Genomic DNA, 23,801 nt, shown 5'->3' with positions numbered 1-23,801 from the left:
GCCTCAGTGTGCTAGTCAAGCGCTCCATCACTGAGTTACAACTCCAGCCCCTCACCTCTTGACTTTTGACTGACAGCAGGATGACATCAGACTTTCAAGTTCCCACTGCCATGGCAACTCCAGGTCACCTTGGCCCATGCTCATCAGGTCTAATTGGATTCTTTTTTTAATTTTTTTTTTTTTTTTTTTGTAGTTGTAGATGGACAAAATGGCTTTATTTATGTTTGTTTTTTATGTGGTGCTGAGGATTGATCAGTGCCTCACACATGCTAGGCAAGCGCTCTGCCATTGAACTACAGCCCCAGCCCTCTAATTAGATTCTTAATCATACATTCTTACAGATTTTATGGTTAGGAGGAACTACCCTTATCTTCCAGAATCTGATCTGTGAAAAGGGTCACAAAAGTCTCTCCCTTCAAAGTAACTTGGGTTCCTTTTATCAATGTTATTTCCTGTCTGCATTTCCTTGAAGATAACAGGTAGTTTGCTGAGGAATGTGACATATCCTGTCCACTTAGGCCAGGCGGGGCTTCAGGCAAATTGCTTTTTAAAATTTATTTATTTATTTATTTAGTTGTAGATGGACACCTTTATTTTACTTTTATTATTATTTTTTTAAACTCTTTTTTTAAATATTTATTTTTTAGGTGTAGATTGACATAACACAATGCCTTTATTTATACGTGGTGCTGAGAATCGAACCAGGGTTCCGCCCCAATCCCAGCCCTATTTGTTATTTTTTTTTAATGTGGTGCTGGGGATTGAACCCAATGCCTCACCCATCCTAGGCAAGCACTCTACCACTCAGCCACAACCCCGGCCCCAGATAAATTGCTTTTCAGCAAAGAGGGACAATGAGGAGAGGGACAATGTGGGGGTCAGCACAGTGGGACCATTTTATAGAATTATTATTTCTTTTTTAAAAAATATTTATTTTTAGTTATGGGTGGACACTATGTCTTTATTTTTCACTTTATGTGGTGCTGAGGATCAACCCAGTGCCTCACGCATGCTAGGCGCGCGCTCTACCTCTGAGCCACAACCCCAGCCCCTAGAATTACTCTCTTAAACTCGTGTTCTTACCATCCTTATCTATCCGTCCCAGCATTGGTTCCATACAATCTCCTTCCTTCTTTGGTGGTAGAAACTTATATTACTTGACTTGGTCCAAATCTCTTACTAGTCTCAGAAAAACGGTCATTCTAACAAACATGGATCAGATAATGTTACTAAAAGCAAGTAGACTCAAAGTTTTGTTAATGATTTTTTATCTTTCATGCACACATATATATATATATATATACACAGAGAGACACACATATATGATGGTTAGTTATTTTTAATATTTATTTTTTAGTTTTTTAGGTGGACACAATATCTTTATTTTATTTTTATGTGGCGCTGAGGATCGAACCTAGTGCCTCACGCGTGCTAGGTGAACACTCTACCACTGAGCCACAACCTCAGCCCCTATGATGGCTAATTTTGTGTGTCAACTTGACAGGGCTAAGGGAGGTCCAGATAACAAGTAATGCGTTATTTCTGAGTGTATTTATGATGATGATGTTTTTGAAAGAGATTAGCATTTGAATTGGTAGATTAAATAAAGAAGATGAGCCCTCACCAGTGTGGGGGCACATATCTAATCTATAGAGGGAGGGCCAGAACAGAATATAAAGACAAAGAAGGGTAAATTCCTTTTCTCTGCCCAATTTAGGACATTTATCTTTTCTTGCTCTGGGCATCAGTGATCCTAGTTCTTGAGCCTTTAGAATCAGACTAGGACTTACGTAATCATCTTGCCAATTTCTCAGGCCTTTAAACTTGGACTGATTTATACCACTGGCTTTCCTTGTAGACTTCAGATGGTGGGACTTCTTGGCCTCAATAATCACATGAGCTAATACCTGTAATAAATCTCTCTTTCTCTCTGTATATATGTGTGTATATATGTTTCTATATACACATATATAGTATTAGAGTATGAATATATACAATTGATTCATTTTTATTGGGCCATGTGAAATAGCTAAATTTTTTTTCTACGGTTTTAAGTTTTAGCAAGATGTCAAAATCACTGAACTTATTGCTGCTCTGGAAACAGATTTAGTACCCCTGACCCACTGCCTTAGGTTTATGTGTACAAACAGCACAGAAATACACAACTCCAGGTAGAAGGCAGCCCAGGGGTCACACCAGACATTCTGTCCTCACACTGACAGACAGAAGCCTTTACTATGAAGCCATTATGGGGACCTTGGCACCTTTTAAAGCCTGAGCCAGAGCAGAACAGGAGCTGGGCTATCGGCACATACTACCAAGCATCTGGGTAAAATAGTGTTTTGGTACACAGGTGTTCTGCCTGCATGACCACAAGTAAACTTCTGGATATTTTCTTTAGTTTTCACCAAATGTTTGCTATTATAGAATAGACAGAGCCATGTAGTTAAAGCAATCTGTGAGGGAAATGTTGCATTAACAAATGACTTGAGGCTCTTTGGTTCATCCTGAATGTGACAGTGACAGTCCACCACTGTCGTCATCTCAGCCTGTCTACTAAGGAATGCCCTAAGAGGGTCCAGGGAGTTTCTGTCTGCAGGCACTCATCTGCTGACTATAAGGTTACTCTTTCATTCCTCAGGAATCAGTACAAGTGTCACAAGAAACAGTTTTCAGTCTATAGTTTCAGAGTCTGAAGAATTGTTTTGAAAGCTGATTAAATGTGCATATTTCTTCCACATGTTGGTTCTAGCATTTCCCAGTCACAACCTCAATTTTTAGTTGAAAAAACTAGCTTTATAACTCAACCAATACCTGGAATGTATAATTTAACAAAATCCCTTTGATCTACACAGAACTGGATTAGACTATAGGACAAGTGAATTCATCAGATTGGTGCTTTCTGTGGGGTGAGTGGATTTTTAAGTCTGAAAGCTTCTATCGAGGCTTTTAAAGACTAAATATTAATAATTGATAATCTACACATATAAATCTATTTTTAATCCCTCTATTTATTTTTAACCTATTCCTAAAAGCAGAGCTCAAATCCTACTACCTCCTAGAAGCCTTCTAAGATTTTTCCTTTAGTAGTCCTTGGTATGTGTCATGTTTTTTTGTTTATTTATTCTCATTTTATTAGTGCATTTATCTCTAATATATTTTGAGGTTTGGTATTGTGATGTGTGTCATTGTTTACTATCTGTATTAATATATTTTTTTGATATTGTTAACAGAATACCTGACACTAGGTACTTTATAAAGAAAACAGGTCTATTTAGCTCATAGTTTGGGACATTCAAAGCATGGCACCAGCATCTGCTTGGTTCTGGTGAGGGCCTTTTGGCTATATAACAATATGGTAGACGGCATCATGATGGGAACACATATAAGAGGGAGAGATCACCTGGCAAGACAGGAAACCAGATGGATTTAGGAACCAGACTTATTATTTTTTAAATGACAACCCCCTCCTTGCTTTTTTTTATTTTTTAACAACAACCTTGTTTTGTTGTGGGGAACTAACTAGGGTCCCAAGAAAACTATAGGAACCCCTTCTGAAGGTGGCATGCCCAAGGACCTAGTCACCTTCTACAAGACTCCACCACCTCAAAACTGCCACAATGGAGACCATGAACCCTTGGGGGGCCACAAACCAGAACACTATCTGGAATTGTTTAGCTTTGTGTGTGACTGACGAATGCCATGTTGATGCAATGTACGTCCATCCTGGTGGATAACTGTTCGGGAGAGGTGCAGAGGAAACTGGATGAAAGCACCCACTTTCCCCGGTGCCTCCAAACCAGTGCTGTGGATTTACAAGTAGTGTTGGGAAGAAATACACTCAGCACTTTGTGGTCAAAGTGGGCTCATGGACTGGACCCCATCAACAGCTTGCTTCCTTCCAGTGAGTACATCAGGGTGCCCAGAAGGAAGCCATGATGGTCCTTCATGGCCATGTAGGAGAACTCATTAGTACTGGAAGAGAACCTTTAGAGTGGGGACAGGGCTCAGCTGGCATGAAGGGAATAAGCTTTAACCTTCATTGTTTTTAGTTTAGGAAACTCTTATCCCTTGGGCTGGGGAGATATGAGCAAAGGGCTAAGATGGGCCCTTCCCCAGGGACAGCAGGCAGCTCTCATAGGGAACTGAAATAGCTGCCTCTTTAACAGTGGCCAGGTGAGTTTCTTGGGTGACTTTGGGTTGAAGGACTCCTGCCAGAAGGTCCCGGAAGTGATATAAATGTATTGGGTAATCAAGAAATACGTACTTATAATTAATTACCCAGAGGAAGCTCTCTCTCTCTCTCTCTCACACACACACACACACACACAAATTTCCTAATACAATAAAACAGAAATCAGAAATGAAAAGTGGTTCTTATTTTTCTTTTTAATTTTCTTTGCCTTTCCATATCCTCATTTTGTTTTAAAATCATCATTCTTTTCTCAAAACACACAGGTAAATCAATGTTAACAGCTTGGTATGCACACTCTTATCTTTTTAAATTCAAACTTTTTTGGGCAAGTCACTGTTGTGTTTGCATAAAAGATTATGATATGAAAATGTCTTTGTATCTTGATTTTCATTCTTTATCATACATCCTGGTGTGCACCATCCTTTCCAGGTGAACAAATACTTTCATTTGTTCTTTTTTTTTGACAGCTATTAATATCCCACAGAATACATCAACCACAGTTTATTCACTCCTTCAGTACTGATAGAAATTTGAGTTGTTTTGAGTAATTTTGTTTCTATGGATAAGTCTGTAGTGTTCTAATGTTCTGCTGTAATCATGCATTATTAATTTTAGAAAAATATCATCTAAATTATACAAAACAGAATAAAAAACACAGACAAGAGAGAGACAAATGAGCAGATGAATACATGAAAGTATTACTTGGGAGTGGGGCTCCACACCATTTCTCTCTTGTGGTAACAATCTTTCATGATGGATTCTGTCTCCCAATGTACTCTTGCAGGTGCCTTGAGATTAGGAATCAGAAGACTTCCCCCCCTTTCTTTTCTCCAAAATTATGAGCATAGCCCTGCTAGGGGCAGCAGCCTCATACCCACACATCCCCTGTGCTTTCAGTTTCTTCTGAAAATAGCTGTTTAGATGAGGAATGAAAATTTACCATGTACACAATGTAATAAAATGGTGTATTTCCAGTTCAGCCCACAAGCTTTTATTTTTGATCCAGAATGAAAAACTATATACTTATTATTAGTGTTTCTTATTATTTCTGTAAAACAAAAAAATGTCCTGAATTTCAAATGAGAATCTGGGTACAGGAAACCCTCCTCTAGAGTATGTGTGTGTTTGCATTATATTTGTATGAGTGTACATGGGGGGGAGGGGGAGGGAGGAGAGGGAGAGAGGGAGAGAGGGAAAGAGGGAGGGAGAAAGAGAGATAAGAGACAAACAGAGGAAGGGAGGGAAACCCTTGTCCTAATTGCCCTCAAGTGAGATGTTATTCTCTTTCTTTCTACAAATCTGGTCAGATATGGAAACTGAACGTGCAATATGATGATTAACTATGAAAATGCCAGAAAGAAAGCAAAAATAATGAGTTTAACATAAAGGTTTATATTTTTTTCTGAGTCCTCATTCATGTTTGATGTCTAAGAACTTGAATTTGTCATTAATAATATGGGCACTGAAATTTGCATATAAGCAAGATGAAATTTACAGTTAGAAAAGAGTCATAGTTGTTCCAAATTTTTTGAGTTCTTAATTTTTTCCGACTATTTTGGAGCACTGAATGACAGAAATCTCATTCTTGAATGTTATATGTCCTTTTGGAGAGACTATATTTGAACTGTTATGATAAGACCAAATCCTTTGGAAAAATAAGTGTTTTGATAAAAGACTAGGAGAAACTGTGTAGCATTTATAAGGAAAAATTATCTTCTATGTAACTTGAAGATATAGAAATTTAAAATTCTTCAGACTATGGTTTAAAATATCTTGGATATGGAATTCAGTGCTTTCATTTTTGAAACACTATGGAAAAACCAGGTAAAAGTTCCAATCAATTTACATAAAAATCATAAGGTAAGTATGTTTCTGAGCCCACCTATAAAATTATCTAAAATTTCACACTGATAAAAATAAAAGCCATTCTCAAAAATGTTAATTTTTCAATAGGGGGAAAAAACAACAACAAACAAACAAAAACCCATCATCATAGTCCTATCACTCAAAGACAACCACTGTTTTTATTTTGATGTACTTCCTTTTAGTTTTATGTGTGATCATCTTTGCGGTGCTCATACTGTACATAGTAAATTTTATTTTTTGCTGGGCATCATGGCACGTGCCTGTAATTCCAGTAGCTAGGGAGGCCTAGACAGGAGGATGGCTCAGCAATGGTGAGGTCCTAAGTAACTCACTGAGACCCTGTCTCTAAATAAAATGCGAAATAGGGCTGGGGATGTGGCTCAGTGGTTGAGTGCCCCTGAGTTCAATCCCCGGTACCAAAAAAAAAAAAAAAAAAAATTATTTTTCTTTTATCCTCTAAGCATAGCATAAGTGTTTCCCACTCTCATATTTAGGTTCATAATAAGCAAAAATACCCACAAATATGAAGTATAGATGTGATCAGTTATAAACATAAACAAGCATTGTGAGAGGTAACAGGATTAGGGACAGTGTTTCTCCAGCTTCTCAATCAGGGAAAAAAGTTTGTCAGAAAGGGTCAAAAGGGCTGAACATTAACTGCATACATTATGAAATGCATAGCCATAGCTCTGATTTTACATCACCGAAAAGATGAAAAGTTCTCAAGATAGGAAGTAAAAATGAGAAACATGGAGACAATTTGCGCATTGATGATGGGCCCATAAGGCGGGCATCTCTGATGCGGCTGATTGGGCTGCCTAGCTCACCACCCCCCATGTGAACTTGTTCACCTGCAGATGCTTGCATAACCTGGGGTTGCCTGATCTACACATTTTCTTCTCTGAATTGTTATTATTATTATTTTGGTACCGGGGATTGAACCCAGGGGCTCTCAGTCACGAGCTACATCCTCAGCCCTTCTTTGGATTTTATTTAGAGACAGGGTCTCACTGAGTTGCTAAGTGCCTGGCTTTTTCTGAGGCTGGCTTTGAACTCATGATCCTCCTGTCTAAGCCTCTCGAGCCTCTGGGATTACAGGTGTGTGCCACTCAGCCCAGCCCTCTGAGTTCTTATGATGTTTGAAGCATGGCCATTTGTATTTTCTTTGTCTCCGATGATCTGAAATTAAAGTAAAACTAATGGTATTAGTGGCTTTGATCTTTTTTTCTGTTTTTTTATTTTAATTTTTAAGTAACAGATTATTTTCTCCCAAATGACATCTCACTCAGAACTTCACGATTTAAAAGAGAAAAGAGTGGATGCTCTTTGTTTGGAAAGGAGCAAAGCCTGAAGCCAAGATCCACAGATTGAAGTTGAAAAAGTACGTGACAGGCTATTTAAACTAATATTTACTTTCAAATTACAAAACATTTAGGCAAATTGCGAAATTTTACTTTTACTTATTGGCCAACAAAAAGTCAGTTTTAGAGAACTATCACATAAGGAGTTTCTTCCAGTGAAAAATAATCTGAAAATTTTAGAAGCAAAAAATTGATGGCGCTGGGGTTTTGGCTCAGCGGTAGAGCGCTCGTCTTGCACGTGCAAGGCCCTGGGTTTGACCCTCAGCACCGCATAAAAAAATAAATAAATAAAATAAAGGTATAAAAAAACTTAAAAAAACAAAAAGTGAAATGTATTTGAAATTATAATTTTGGAACAAATGTTGTTTTTGTGGTTATACAATCTCTGAAAATCATCACTGTTCACCCAAAACAGTGTGAAGAAAATAGTGTATGTCTGAAATTCACAGCTGAATATATCTTCTTTCTTTTAAAGGGAAAGTGTCTTTTCTTTTAAAGGGATATAAAAAGACATTAATTAAATCGATTAACTTGATTTATTTGTAGAGACAGAAATCAGAGATAAAGGAGACTGAATATTTTGACTTAAGAATTCAAAAATAGAATAAAAAAGACTGAATATAAAAACCTCTCTGTTTCTTGGCAAATTCATCATATAATGAATGGAGAGAAAGTGAATAAACGTTACAAATTCCTCTAAAAAAGTCAACAAACTATGGAATACTTGCATTTCATTGATGTTGAGGAGACAGCTGGGGAAATTTATAGTGTGATCATTTAAAACCACAGGTGTGTCCTGTTAGAACCCTTCACAATCTTCCCACTCCTTGTAGAACAAAATTCAAACTCTTTGCTCTAACCCCTGCCCACCTATCCCCCACATTCCATGTCCTCCTTACCCTCACACTCAATTCTGAAGTCACACTTGCTTTCTGCCAGTTCCCAGACACTTTTGCTTTTTAGGGAATCTGTCCCCACTCTTTCCTCTCTTGGATATTGCATTGCATACTGGGTACTGATTATGGGTTAAACTGTATTCCCTCCCCCAAATTCATATGTTGAAGCCCTAACCTCCAAGACCTTAGAATGTGACCTTATTGGGGAAACAAAAGGTCAGCGTAGATGTGCTGAGTTAAGATGAGGTCATACGGGAGTTGCGTGAACTCCTAATTCAAGGTGACCATTATAGTACCTGTCCTTAAAAATGGGAGGGGATATTTGGACATGTACAACATATAGGGAGAACACTCTGTGGACATCAAGGTAAGATAGAAAGTGATGGATTTGGAAGCCAGAGAACACCCAAGCAAATCAACAGAAGCCAGGAGGCACAAAACAGATTCTCCCCTTCAGCTTGCTGGACAACTTGGGCCTCTACTTCTAACCTCTGATAACTGTGAGACAGTACATTTCTGCTAATTTAAGCCACTCAGTTTGTGGAACTTTGTGATAGCAGCCTAGGAAACTAATTCCAAACTTCTCTTCATCAAGTTGTGGCTTAGAACACTTCTTTAGAGGAACCCTCGATTGCCCAGTATCAGAACGCAAATACAAATCTGTAATTATTTTATTGGTTTGCTTGTTATCACCCCCACTAGATAAAAGCTGCAGGAGAATCAGAGGTCCTGTCTTGTTCTTACCTCTGGTCTCATAGCTGCTCTCAGGGTATCTGCATGCATCATGGTGGGAAAGGATGTGCAAAGAGACATCAAAGATGAATGGCAGCTCTGAGCACAGTGTGTAAATTGTCATGCACATTTGGGATTTAGTTGGAGACATTTTGAGGATGCAAGAGAACTTAAAAATATTCTCAGTCCTTTGTTTTATGCCACATCTGCCTTGCTGATTGGCAAATTTTTAAATATTTGCAAAGAGAATAAAGGTGTACCATTCAAAATGCTACAAAGTTTGGGGAAGAAGAAAACAGCAAAAGCCTCAAGCTTCCTAAGCTGTGGCTGGAAAGCTCACAAATTCTTCAAATATATGGCGACCAGTGAATCCAGTGGTTTGCTTGAATTTAGGTTTATATATTTGAAATTTGTATCTCTAATAGTTGAAAGCATTTTCTCAAGTCCTACAAGTCCTTACTCAAGAACTTCAAGAGAAAGTGTCAGACACTTTCTCCATTTATCTTTAAAGGTAAAAGCAATACTTTATAGTTTGTCACTACAGAGAAAAGGACTCTTTTATAGCCACTTGGGAAATTACGCCAAAAAAAAAAAAAAACAATTCATGAAGCTTTCCAAGTAGAAAGTCTTCCCTTTGGACCGGAAAAACGATCATATCCCCCCTTCCCTCTGCCCACCACCATAACCACATGCAGACATACCACAGATAAATAATGAAATCTTGGCAATTTTAGAGTGTGTGTTTTTCTTTACTGCAGGAGAACAGGACAAAATGAATATTTATTACTAAGGATTGGGTAATACATTACTCAATTTTAAAGTCATATTTTCAGAGAATAATTGCATCAAAATAATCCTCATTTCAAGTTCCTAGTAAAATGGAAGGAACCATTAAATGAAGTAATGGTCAAACATGCTCAAGAATTTCTGCAACTTGATGCCAGTGATCCTTGAACTTTGACTAAAGGCTTTTTCAACTTCACCATTCTACTGCCTCAATTAGAATTTAACTTGGCTCTATTTTTTATTCAAATTTGGATTTCACAATAATGTTCCTTGCAATGCAGGACCATTACCTGTGATTCTCTATTGGTCAACTGCTCTGATACAGTGTGAAAAACACATTTTCCATGATCTTATGGTTCTGAGAAATACAGCACCATGGAGCAGAGCCCCAGTGGCCAGAACGAAGTGGTAACAGTGGTATCACAGGGAAAACTGGAGCAGCAGCTGACAGACTACTGCAGGTCCCTGATTTAATCACAGCTGTAAATACTGGCACTTCAGTATTGTGCCATCATATTACACCTTCTTGACTTTAATGTACAGATCCAAAGGCTATGATTTTAAGTGGAGGTGATGTCTGGGCCACTCCTTAGATGGTACAAAACATGTTAATTGACTAGACTGTTAAAAAAAAACCCTCTTGGAAGGCAGCAATTTTTCATGGGCACTCAGCAAATGTTTGCTACTTGAATGATTCTTTTATTAAACTATTATTATTAGAAAAATAAAAATTTTAAAGCCCATTTTTAAAGTTCACTGAGCTAATCTTTACATTTCTTCATTTTTAAGATCCACTCACGAGAGAGATATCACTACCCTGTTCAAGTGATCATAGTTCTTACCCAACTTCCCTGAAAAGAAATTAGTCTTAACATTTCCGGGTAGGTCTCTTAGAATGTTCCATTTCACAGGTGAGATATAACATGCTGTACTCATGAGAGCATTCTAATTTCACTATATAAGACTGCTCAAATGACAGTGTTTATATTATAAGGACTAAGGTGCTTGTTCATACATTCTTGAAGGACAAATGTGCTTTCCCCCCTATACTTCAGAAGTTTATATTTTGATCTTTTTACCATAGACATTTAGGACTCTGTACATCTCATCAAAGAGCTAAGAAATACTTCTTTACTATATATATCAATACCATGTGCACGTTTGGGGTCATATTTGCACCTTTGGTTTGCGGTGACATGTCATCAAGGGTATAAGAACAGAATGAAATTCATTCTATTTTTATGAGTTTAGGGGCCTAGGAAATTGCAAGCAATACTCATATCTCAGGGAGCTCCAGGGGCTTGGGAAGCAAGGAGTCTGTGAAATCTCCCAGTTTCCTGGCTAGTTAGCAAAGTGACAAAAACAAGGTTATGGGGAAAGATGTTATGAATTTAGTTTTAGACATGTATAATTTTTTGCACCTGAGAAATGTCTGGGTAGTACTGTGTCCAGAACTGAGAACTCAGAACTAGATTTTAGCCAGGCAAAGTGGCACATGGCTTGTAATCCCAGGTAGTTGGGAGGCTGAGGCAGGAGGATTTTCAGCTCAAGGCCAGCCTGGACAATTTAGCGAGAACCTCTCTCAAAATAAAAAACAAGAAAAGGACTGGGGATATAGCTTGGTGATACAACCCTGCTGGGTTCAATTGCTAGTATCACAAAACAAAAAATCCACCAGATTTTGGAATCATCTCCAAATACTCCATACTCTCCATACTCCTTGACTTATGATGGGGTTATATCCTGATAAACTTATGGGTTGAAAATACTGTATATTGAAAATGCTTTTGATACACCCAACCTATGGAAACTTAGTAGCTTAACAATCAGTACACTGAAGGGAACTGACCCTTTCCCTTTGTGATCTTGTGGTTGACTGGGATTTCGGGCTGGCTGAGAGCAGCATACCACATATTGCTAGTCTGGGAAAAGATCAACATTCAGCATTTGAAGCTTGGTTTTCCTGAATGCTTATCATTTTCTTGCCATCATAGGATTGAAAAATCGTAAGTAGAATGATTTTTAAGTTGGGGACAGTTGGTAGTTACATTTGAAGCTTTGGGCGTGTATGAGAGCACCCAAAGAAAAAGCATGTGGAATGAGAAAATAAGAGGGTTGGGGATAGAATGCTTGGAAACACCATAATTTAGGGGGCTGGCAGCAAAAGAGGAGCCAGCCAAGAAACAGGACAGAAGGATGTCACATAAGCATTGCAGGGAATGGGAAGCATAATCAGCATTATTAAATGATGCTGAGAGTTTGAGCAGATGAGAATAGGAAATGGGGCCCTTTAGAAAAATTACTAGTAGGAAATGTTACATATATCAATAGATTTATTCCCAACTGGCGAGATCTTAGATGGGTTATTTTCTTCTTACAACTTCTCTAAAATTTTCTGAATTCTGTACAATAAATACCAGTTCCACTTCCGTTAAAAAGTTATTAAAATATAAAACAAATTCTCAGATAAAGCCTAAAATATTTAATGAAAACTTGAAGAAAAGAGCAAGTAATTATTTACTCACTAGAATTTGAGTTCCTATGTGCCAGGTCCCAAGCTAAAGACAAAACAAAGAATGGAGAATGGCTCTGCTCTTTCACAAACAGGAAAGCAGCTGGTTTGGCAAGTGAGGGGTTTGCGCAGGGTGCAATGGCAGGGGATGAGACTGCAGAAGTCGTCTGCCACCAGATTACAATGGACTTTGTGTGTCTTGTCAAATAATACAGCTTTATTCTGAGAGCTGCTGAGAGGGTTTTTTTTAAGGGGCAAAGAGAGGGCTGGAATTGGGCTTTACCTGTTTATCTTCCTTTCTTTCTCCTTCTCTTCCTTCCTTCCTCCTCATTTTTTTTTTTTCAACAGTCAAAGAGGTAGGCTTTATTCAAGTGTGAAGAACAGAAACAGAACTCTTGCAGGGGCAAGAGGATACCCTGATAAGGGGTGCCCACTGAAGTTGACTTTCTACTTAACTTGGGAAACAGAATGGCTGCAGGCCAGGAGGAGTCCAAGGAGAAAGACAGGAGGCATGGTTCCCAGGAACTGCAACAACTCATGGCAGTTCCTCAGGGGCAGGCCGGGCGCAGAAAAGTGGGCATAGCATCAACAGGTCAATAGGATATGACTGATTGGGTGTATATTAAGAATACAACTGATTGGATGTATATTATGGGAAGGAAAGCAACAAGAACATCTTGTGTGTGTTTGGGGAGTCTGTGAGCAACTTCTTTGTGCTTATCAAAGACCATAAGTAGGGGAGTGCCCTTTATTGAAACAAGGAAAAGATTGTGTTTACAACAGGCACATCTTCCCTTCTTCTCCACTGCCCTTTTCCTCCCGGGAAAATAGGCAGTAATTTTGGTACAGAAGAAAAGAAAGAAAAAGAATGACTAATGACTACTAAATGGGTAGAGTGTTAATTGTCCTACAGATTACACATAGTTATGGTGATTGATGCATGAACTATTATTATAGAAGGAATAAAGAATAATGTGCCTATGTAAGATCTATTTCTAAGACCATGGCCATAAGACAGACTCTGAAACCTTTAGCTATTTCCTTGCCACACATGCATATTTGGAAACTTTTTCCTTTTTCCAGTTAGTAGAATTCAGTATTTCTGTGACAAAGAGTGGTGGTGGAGTTATTTTTTTAGGAAGTGTTTACATAGATAGCTGTGACCTCCCAGGAAGGGGCTTTTATAACTAAATGTAAATCCTTTAAAGTAAGTCACCAAAAAGGGTTCGGTCCCAAGTGAACTGTACTAGTTTGAGCTAACAGGTGACAGCTGCTGCACCTGTCACAGATACGTATCTGCATTCTTGCTTTCTCTCTTTTATCTCTAATTGTACAGAATGGAAAGCAGGCCGAAGATGCCCAACTAGTTAAGTTTGGGAAGCCAAATCCGAACTTGGATGTAAGTGCTACAGTATAAAACCTCCCTCCAGGACCAATACCAATAGATCAAGGCATCTTGAAGTAAAAGTAACTCACCCCGGGCAGGACTCATCCAGCACTAATGGAACTTCTGTGGCACAGGGGACCACTCGCCTGCACAGATGTCACTAGTGCAAGGCCTTCAGGATCGTCCTACCTCCCAAACAGAGGTGGTGGCAGAGAGGGCTGGTCCTTAAACCACTTACTCTCTCAATCACTGAAAAAGTTTCCTAAAAGGTAAAGATGCAAGAAACACTCTCTTCAGGGAGGTTCTTCCTTTCTTTCCTTTGGGGAGAACAGTGTTTCAAGATGAGTTTTCATTCACTCCGAACAGCGGTTCTACACAGCAGTTAAGTACTAACAGGATGGTTAGAGACCCTTGGCTTCCCCAGGGGCCCTCCTCCCCTACCTTCAGGTAACTCTTTAGAAGGAGAGCCTGGCACCTCCCTTCCTTCTCTAGTGCCACTGGCTTCTGGCCCGAACCCAAGCCTGCGCCCGCCACCCGGAGCCCTCACTCGCGGGGTTCTGCGCCCCAGTGCGCGAGCAACAGCCTCACGCGCCGCCGCTTGTTGCTCCGGCTGCCGCGCCGTGGGGAAGTGAAAATGAAATTGACTTTTCTGAGAAATGATGAAAGCGGCTCTGCCTGCCAATGAACAGCGGCGGCGAACTTCCGCACCTCGCGGCCAGGCCGCTCGCGCCCTCCCTCTGCCTCCACCTCCCGGTTGCACAAGCTTGAAACAAACACTGGGGAGGAAGGGCGGAGGGAGGAGGGCGGAGGGGGAGGCGAGGCGAGGGAGGGAGCGAGGCGAGGGAGGGAGCGAGGCAGGGAGGAGGGCGGGGGGTGGGGGGATTTCCAGCCTCAGCTCTTCGCAGTTTCCTCTCCTTGTTTTGCTTTCGATCTGGACTGTTCTCAGGCAAGCCGGGGAGTAACTTTTAGTTTTGCTCCTGCGATTATTCAACTGACGGGCTTTCATTTCCATTTCACACACCCTAGCAACACTTATACCTTGCGGAATTGTATTGGTAGCGTGAAAAAGCACACTGAGAGGTAACATTTTTCAAATAATAGTTGTGACTGTGCGTGTGTTTCTCTCGAGGGCATGTTTATGGGGACTGGAAAGAGCTGTGTGTGTATGCGTGACCTGATGCTTTGACACGATGTTTTGCAGACGGAAAATGCCGAGGTTCATAAATATTAATACCGGTTTTTGGAGGAACAGTCGGCGCAATTATGGATCATCTGATTTTAGGGGAAGCAGGTTCTGCTGCTGTTGCTGCTGCTACTGGGGCTGCTGAGGCTGCAAGGAGAAGGAGGAGGAGGAGGAGGTAGAGAGGGAGGAGGAGGAGGAGGAGGAGGTTGGTGGAGGTTTAATTTCACTTTTGGATTTGCAGATGCGGAGAGGTGGCTCCATGGACACAGACCTGCTCTGTGTGATTCTGCGCCCCAGGTGTCATGTGTGTGGGTACATGTCCGCAGGAGTCGGGCCTCATTTAAAACAAAATTGTGTGTGTCTGTGTGTGTTTACAGCCACCGCCGCCACCAGATCCCAAGAAGGAGAGCGGGTCCCTCCCGGTGCCCGGCCGCGGCGCCTCTCTCCAGGCAGTCCCCAGCGTCAATAAGCAGGCACCCGCCGCCGCCTGCTGCCCGCGCCGGGGCCGGGAGGGGCGCCTCCCGCCGCGGCCAAAGGAAACTTAATGGGTCGCCTCGAGGCGGTCCCAGGGCTCGCACGCTCGTGGAGCTCAGGGTAGGGTCGCTGGTGTCCGGTGGCAGCTGCTGGAGCCGGCGGGCAGGCTCCGCGCGGGGCTGGGCGCCGGGCCTGGCCGAGGCGCCCGGCTTCCTGGGGGCTGGGCCGCCGCCACTCGGGAGGGACGTCGCGTCCTCCTTCCCGCCGGCCGGCGTCCGGCCTGGCTCTAGGGCTTTGTCATTGCACTTGTCCCGGGGCGCGAGGGGTTCGGGCGGCGCGTCCTGGGAGCGCGCCGCGCCGAGGGGTCATCTGCCCCGGCCGCGGCCTAGCGCCGGGCGCCTCCGGGTCCCCGCTGGCGCCCCCGGGCCGGCCTCGCGCGCTGGGCCTGACCCGCCTCGGCTACGAAGCGGGTGAGGTGGGGGCGGGGAGCCTCGGGGGACCAAGTGGCGCCCTGCGGGCAGGCACGGGGCCAGCGTCCCCTCGGGGTCCTGGGGCGCGGGCGGCGGCGGGGTGGGGACGTGAGTGCCCGCCCCGTGCCCTCCGACCCCCTCTGGGCGCCGGGTGACATTCGCCCGCCGGCCGAACATGGTTGGTCCAAAGCCGCGGCCGCCACTTCCTTTCCGCCTCGCCGGCCGGGCTCGCCCACCGAGCGATGCCGGCCGCGGCCAATCGCGGCGCCCGCCCGCTCCCAGCTGCACGGCCTGGGGGCCGGCACCGGAGAGCCGCTCCGAGAGCCTTTCCAAGTGCGAAGGGTTTGGGTGTAACTCGTCCCCTCCCCGGGACGCGGCTGCGTCTCCCGTTGGCCCCAGGTCTTGGTGCGTTTGCCACCCTCACCCTCTCGCCCCTTAGAAGGAGGAAAGGGAAGGAAGGAGGGCTGGCAGCCCGAGCCGGGAGCGAGGACTGTGTGCAGGCACCAGGTGAGACGCCCGGGTCAGCCGGTGGAGGCTGGACCCTTGGTGATCGGCTGTAAATGTGACTCTTGGGACTGGCAGTCGAGGTTGCTATAGATTAGCGGGGTGAATTTCACTCCTTTCAAACCCAATAGTGTTGGAAACTTGGGGACATAGTACCCGCTCCCTCCGCCTTCAGCCTCGTTCCAGTGTGGGCACTGGGTAGTGCTCCTTGTCTTTGGTTATGGAATAAGAAAATGCAGCCTCTGTCTAGATGAGGAAAAGTGCTGCTGGCCCTTGGCTTCTGCCACTGGCCTCCCTGTGGCTGTGACTTGGTCTGCTTTTGATGAATGGCTCGCGAGGGTGGAGGATAGTTACATTTCCTGTTGTGAATTTTCAGGAATCACCAAGGTTGCTGTCAAGCCTTGCAGTCATTTATTAGTTTCCAAATCGACTGCAAGTAACATTTGAACGAAGCTGCCTGCACTTTCTGGTGGTTCAGGACAGGTGCAGACAGGGGTCTGGTAACAGATTGCCTGTGAAAGGTGGATGGTCTTCGCGTTACACAGACGCACATTCCCCTGCCTGGGATTCGAGGGTGACCCTGTGTAACTTTCTCTGTTTTTCTCAACCCCCATTCTTTCTTTTTTTGGGGGGTAAGGGGGTGTGGGTGTGGGGAGAAAGAGAAAAAAATAAAAACCTAAAATATCCTGGAAAAACTTGTTTTTTCTAAGGCAACTTCTGCAGATGGAATATTTAGGACTTAAACAGGCATCTCTAGGTGTAACCTTGGAACATCTATTGATTGATGTAGCAAAGTCCAGAATTTCACTGTAATTAGTGAATGATTATAATTTATAACTTTGCCTGTTGTGTAAGAAGTTAGATTTTGGCTTCTTACATCCAAGAGTTCCTGTCATGATTTGTAACTGCTTCTTAAAATTAAACGTCTACATATTTCATTCTCAATGAGTTTTTTTGTTGACCTTCAAAAGTTAGAAATTCACATATTCCAGACTTACTTACCTGTAAAAATGTCATCATAATAAAAGTAAAGTTTTGTAGTCAAATCTGAAGCAAACTATGGTCAACTAAGAGTTGTTGTAAAGTCCTGACAGTTCTATGAACTATAGCCCTATTTTTCTCTTGCCTGCCTTCTGAAATACTCTATTAGGCAAATATTTAACATCCCAGAGCTAGTTAAAGTGATTTGAACCTAGTAGTGGAAAATTTGAAACTTTGGATGTTCGACATTTGATGTGTACTGATTTTCTTGTGCTATGAAGGACATTGCATTTTTATTATCAGCATTATCTAGTATAAGTTGTGATGTTTTTAGAGCATTTTCACATAATTGCCTTTTGATAGTGAACAGACCACTGAGCTATAAATGTGATATCTAGGTCATGTTCTCTTATCTGCCTTCTACCAAAAAGAGCTTAAAGTAGTCAAGGGATTATTTATACATTCAATAAATATTCATAGAATATTCACTGTGTGCCAGACACAGTACTAGGCTATGTGGATTCAACGGAAAACAAGAAAGCCAGCCACTACGCTCTATAGAGATTTCATTCTAGTTGGTGAGCTATCAATCATCAACAGCAACAAAAATAAATACAGTAATTACCTTTTGGAGTTAGTTTTATGAAAGGTAATAATAATACTTAACTGTGTATTTATAGGGTAGCTTTTATAAGCAGTTGAGCTACTGTGTATAAAACAACAGTGCCTAAAGTTATAGCAATCTACAAGTGTGAAGGCATTAACTTTGAGAATTCTGTGCAATTATTATTAAGGAAAAAAAAAAAGCCAGGAAATTTTGACTAGATCAGATGTTAACTTTCTCATATAGTATTTCCTACAAAAAGGCATTTTACTTCTTCTGAGAGTATGTAAGTAATGGTAAAGAATTAAACATAAGATAAATGTTATATGTAAAGTACCAGGAAATTATTATGGTGACAAAATATCAGTGAATTTTTTTCCTGGTAGAAGAAAAGTTAGGCTTTATCCCTGGAGACCAGGTGATACATAAACAACAATGGTTGGATCCGTACGTTTTCCCACTTTATATCAGGTAAAACATCTTCTCAAGCATCATTGTGCTTTAGTTTGAATTTTCTTCACCATGTTTCTGACTCTTGAATTCATTGTCTGTTAACTACAGTTTCGCACTTAGCTGATTTCAGTAGTTTGCTATACCATACTTAAAGTGACTTGATTAACTTGCATTTATTGACTTTTTACTTGTGTGCCCAATACCATAATATGTGAAAATAATGTGATAACGTGAAAATAAAATAGTGCATTCTTAAAGCATGTAATATAAAAACACAAAATAATTATAAAAGTAAAAAGCTGTGAAATATCAATTATTATTATTAATAAAAACCAACTCTTTTCATGTGTATTGGACACCCTGTTCCTTCCCACACAGGAATAGGAGGTCAGGACTTTCCATCTCTCTCTGCCCCATCTCCGCCCTTCTTTTGGCCTGGGTGGATCAATCTTTGGTATAGAATGTCAGCTTAATGCACAGTGGCAGTGTTGAGTCGGCTCTCACATTGGGAGTGGCTGGTGGAAAAGAGGTAAGGAAGTTTGGTTAAACTTTGATTTTTTTTTCACAAAGGATGGTGAATTATTGACAGGGTTCAGAGTTAATCTGAAGCCAATATTTTTTATAAAATGCTAAGGGAAATACATAACCCTGAAATCCATCCCTTGGACTGCTAATGCTGGGTGGTAACCTTGTCCTGAGGATTCTTGGCCCTCTCTGGATTCAGGGAAAGCAGCAGATTTTCTATCCCTGAAAGAAGTTGTATTTATGTAGGAAGTCTTCATGTGCCCATTTTTGTGACTCAGAGACACAAATGACTTCTGGTCATAACTCCTGTTTTGACTTGAGAAAACTAGTATCACAAGTCTCCTTTATCCCATTCCAGCCAAATGTAAAGAGTTGGCATGGCAGATAGTCTGGGCAGATCTGTGTTGGGTAAATTCTGTCCTGTTAGCCTTCCTGAGGTACTGAAACCAGTGGAGGACCTACCTTCAGAATTTTTGAGTTCTGCTGTGGATCCAGGTACACCATAGATTATTTAAAATGAATAATTAACTTGCTAAATGTAGTAATTCGAGCAATCATTTTGTTAAATGAACACATCCATCATGCTGTTATTTCATTTATTTATTAAATATTTGTTGACAAACAGCTGAGTACAAGGCTCTGTACTGGAAGATGCACGAACTTAGAAGCCTGGAGTTGACTTTTTAACTTTTTTATTAACTACCTAGTCACTTCCTCCTTTGGGACCTTCGTTTTTACATTTGCAAAATGTGGCCAGAGTCCTGTCATCCTTACAGGACAGTGTCCAATCAAAATGATTTAGGGGAGGGAGCTTTTAGAAACCACGTGGAACCCTATGGATGTGAGACTGAGTAGAGCCCCTTCCACTCCTTAGGGGCCTTATTTGCCCCCACTATGGACCTTTTCTTCCCCAGTTTATGCAAGATCCCTAAGCATAGCCTCCCTCAGGTTTGTGAACCAGAGCAAGGTTGGAGAACCATGGAATCTCTTCCCAGGGCCAAATCTTTGGTCTTTGCATTGATTCAGAGGCCTTGCCATGCAGAAAGCATGTTTTCATATTTGAATTAATGCTTTGAACAGGGGACCTGTGGTCACTTTGTATAGGTTCTGCCTATGTTGACCTTGCTTGTCCTACCAAAACAGTATTTGTGTTATGGTTGTGATACTTCATATTTTCCATTTTGAAAAGGCAAGGACTTTGTTTTACGGGTTTGTCTCTTTATCCAGAAGGCCATAGAGAATTATGTTTGTTTTCTGGTTTGTTTTGATTCTATTCTGGCTTATAGCCCCTTTTACCAGCTTAGTATTCCGCTCTATTAGCAAGAAAGAACTAGAGTTGAGCAAAGAATGTCTTCATAGGAGAAACAGGACTTCTGATGATATGTTCTGAACGTTTTTATCTCAAGGACAAGAGTAAATTAGTTCAATGAAAATCTTAATTTAGGATTTTGTGTGATAAAAGCCGTCCAGTAGTTTTCACTAAACAAACATTTTTGAGAGTTAACTACTTGCTGTGTAATTTTCATAAATAATTTCTTTCAAGCATACTTAGCAATCTGTTGCTCTGTGTAACAGCATTTGATACTTGCACACTTAATGTGATCAAAGGAAAATGAGCTTATATTTTAATTTGTCTTTATTGAGCTTATGATTATCAGGTTTTTTTGGAGGATCCAAAGAAGTGCTTTGTAGATAGAAAATGCTGTCCTGGCCCCATCAGCTCAGAAGCCTACTGACTTTTTCATTTCATGAGGTTGACATTTTGAGTGAGACAAAACTGCATACAAATTGCTTTATTTCAAACGATATCTAACATATTATTTTTGAAAAGAGTATTTTTCTTCTCTTTACCCTAGATTTATTGAAGAGGTTTGAGAAAAATCATAGCAGGGAAAAGTGAGTGTCTTAACACCTGGGAATGGTGTTAGTGGGGTGATGGAATAGGATGGGGAGGGTATGAGAGTTGGGGGATGGGCGATGAAAAAGAAAAGTAGGTGGAGAGCAGAGTAAGTAGTAGCTCTGGCTCCTTGAGTGGAAGAGAAGAGGCCACCAGGCAGGTAGATCAGGTAGATTGCCTGTCTCTTCAGGAATGTCATTGAAAGTTTGGAGGTGAGGAAAGCCAAATTAGTAGTTAATTAATAACAATTCAGGGAGGGACTGGTGAAAATAATGGTGGACCCTCTGCTTTTGATTTTGGGGTTGGATCTTTTTTATCCCAAGGATGGGAAAAAGATGGGAAAACTGGGAGCTGACTTTATACAAGTAAACACACAGTTGTGAGTGGTTGTCACTTGGGCATGATTTAAGTCACCTTAGAGGTACTGGGGGGTGAAGTATTGTTTGGAGATGGAAGAATTGCTACCCATGATGTGAGGCTCCAAACTCCATCTAAAGGCAACAATAGGCCCCCAGGGGAAGATCCATGTGAATAAAATTTATCAGAAATATCGTAATAACTCTCTTAGGCCCTCCGCCCTTCCCCTTGTTGCTCTTCCTTAGTGCAGGAGCTATGTAGGAAATTAGGAAAATAGAATGGACTGATACTGTGCTTTCCTAATAGATGGCACAGGTTAAGGTTGAACTATGGGTACTGTAATAGGGTACTGCGGGTCACTATCTGGAAACTTGGTATTCTATACTTGAGATTATACATTGAATTTAACTTAGTGTTATGCATTTAAAGTTTTAAAAACATTAAACTCAGTTGCAGTAATTCTGCTTTTAGGACCTTACTTAGTAATTGGAGGTAGGAATAAAAAAATTATATATGAGGATATTTATTGAATGAGGTTTTGTTATATGAAAACTTGGAAACAACCTGAATATCCAACAGTAGGGACTCATGTAATATGCCCATCCAGGATATAGGGAGCTTATACAATTAAAAAAAAATTTTTAAATGTTTTCCAACAGCATTTAAAATATGAGGAAATATGTCTGATCTGTGTTGGTGGATGAGGGAAAAAGGATATTAAATTGTGCCTCTAGTTCTGTTATAAAATCCTATGTGTGTATTGGTGTTTACAACATTTTTTAAAAACCTGAAAGAAAACATCATTTTGATGGTGGGATTGTAGGTGTTTGCCTTTTTTGCGCCTTGTAGTTTCCAAATTTAAAACAAACACAGTTACTCTTGTAACCTGTAAATGTTCTCAAGACAATGCTGAAATATTCTCTCTGACCCCACCTCTGGTAAATGTGAAGAGTAGGAAAAGCAGCTTGGGTGTTGCCTTGCCTTGGACTTAGCCCCTTTCCAGTTCTGTCTGCCTGTGTTCAGATCCAGGCTCTAGGATTCCGACTAGCCAGTGCAGAAGGTGCTGCTGTCCCGTGCAGCTCTTGCTAAGTGTTGGGACAAGCCAAGAACTGTGAAGGTTCTGACTTGTTGCCCCATTTCACAGTAATTATGAATGCTTCAGAAATCCAGAACACCTGGCAGGGGAGGGGGGGAATGAATTCCTTACTGATATTTACAGCTAGGTCAACAATCACAGTGACACTGCAGTGTTGATGCCCCACACCTAGATTCTCAGTCAGTGCTGTGAAAACTGATAGACCTTTGGTGTCATTTTCACTGCATAGACTGGGACAAAACAGCTGTCCTTCTCAAGAGGAGAAAGAGATCCTGTACTTTAGCTCTTGAGACAGGGTGGAAAGGATCCAGAGTTCTTTCCCTAACCTTTCAGGATGTATGCCTTTAAAACTCTGGAGATGTCTCCTAGCTGTAGCCTCCCTCTCTTTTGAAGTATAAATACCTAGGAAGATTGGGGTATTCCTAACACCCTGGGACCTTAACCAAGGGACCTAGTCTAGGTTGTAAGTATTTGTTCCTTTTGAGGAGATAAGAAATTGTATTATCCTTTTGGATGAAAGCAATTAATTTAGACAAAGGGCTACAGATTTAATTCTCCTGGTATGTGAAGAGCAAAATATTCCTAGCCAGTGTTTCTGCATCCTCTACCTTACCTATTTTATATTGTGTCTGTTCCCATGTTGCAGGAGGCTAGGGCATTCCCCCCCCCCCCCCCCCCCCCCCCCCGCACACCCACCTTTACAGGTCCTCTTAGGAAGACTTAATCAGATTGTGAACTCTAACTTCCCACTACTGAAGAAGAGTCAAATGCCTCATTGTGATCTGAAAAAAAAATATTAGAATACTTTCACTCCCTTTATGAATATGAGATATTTTTGGATTGTTGTGAAACTAAGGTTGGGTGGAACCGTTATGAGTTCAGAGACTGAATGCAGAAAGCACAGCCAAAAGAAAAAAATAAATAAAAGAATTGATCAGGGTAACACTGGCCAATAAGGATACAACGCAAGCCACACAAATATCTAGAAGAGTGAGAAGGCAGGCAAAATTAATTTTAATAGTAATCCCATTGTATCCAAATATTGTCATTTCAATGTCATTAATGTAAAAATGCAAATGAGATATTTTACATTCTTTTTTTCATAATGAATCTTTAATATCCAATGTGTCTTTCACCTGCCGCATGTCTTAATTCGGCTTAGCTTCTCTTCAAGTGTTCAGTAGACACATGTGGCCAGTGGCTACCATAGTGAATGATGTAGGATTAGCAAATGAAGTAAGATGTGGTGAGAAATCTAGGGGATTCAGTTAGTGGTTGTTCTAGTTATAACTGCATGGGTCTCCTTTGCCCCTCCCTACAAAATCTTACCTGATGTTTTTAGCCTAAAACAATAAAATGCTTGGAATTCCTATAGAAGCAGCACATTGTATAATCTATTCATGTTTCCTAGCCTCTTGGTCTGTTGTGGAAACCTTTGATTTCTTGGAGATTTCCATTTCTGCCACCTACATGGCCAGTGATTTGAGAGCGTGGAGCTGAGTCATCTTTCTTTGCATCCCAC

At 41.2% G+C, this 23,801-nt stretch overlaps 1 protein-coding gene across 5 annotated transcripts in view; it reads left to right on the top strand.

Annotated features, from left to right (window-relative positions):
• The first annotated feature begins 14,632 nt into the window (after positions 1-14,632).
• Irf2 (interferon regulatory factor 2) overlaps positions 14,633-23,801 on the top strand; it is an 86,064-nt gene continuing 76,895 nt past the window's right edge. The window contains exon 1 of one of the 5 annotated variants that reach the window (XM_076852387.1): positions 14,633-14,815. Coding sequence is in view for 1 of the 5 variants with exons in the window: in XM_076852385.1 (XP_076708500.1) it covers positions 15,221-15,226 (6 nt within the window). In the remaining 4 variants the exon portion in view is untranslated. Of the gene's footprint in view, positions 14,816-15,172; positions 15,227-15,491; positions 15,513-16,209; positions 16,370-23,801 lie in introns of those variants that run through there. The other 4 variants (XM_076852389.1, XM_076852385.1, XM_076852391.1 and 1 more) reach the window with 4 other exon arrangements.

This window comes from Callospermophilus lateralis, chromosome 4, assembly GCF_048772815.1.
Source record: "Callospermophilus lateralis isolate mCalLat2 chromosome 4, mCalLat2.hap1, whole genome shotgun sequence".
NCBI lineage: Eukaryota > Metazoa > Chordata > Mammalia > Rodentia > Sciuridae > Callospermophilus > Callospermophilus lateralis.
Note: the sequence above shows the minus strand (reverse complement) of the source record. Positions and strands in the feature narration are given on the sequence as shown.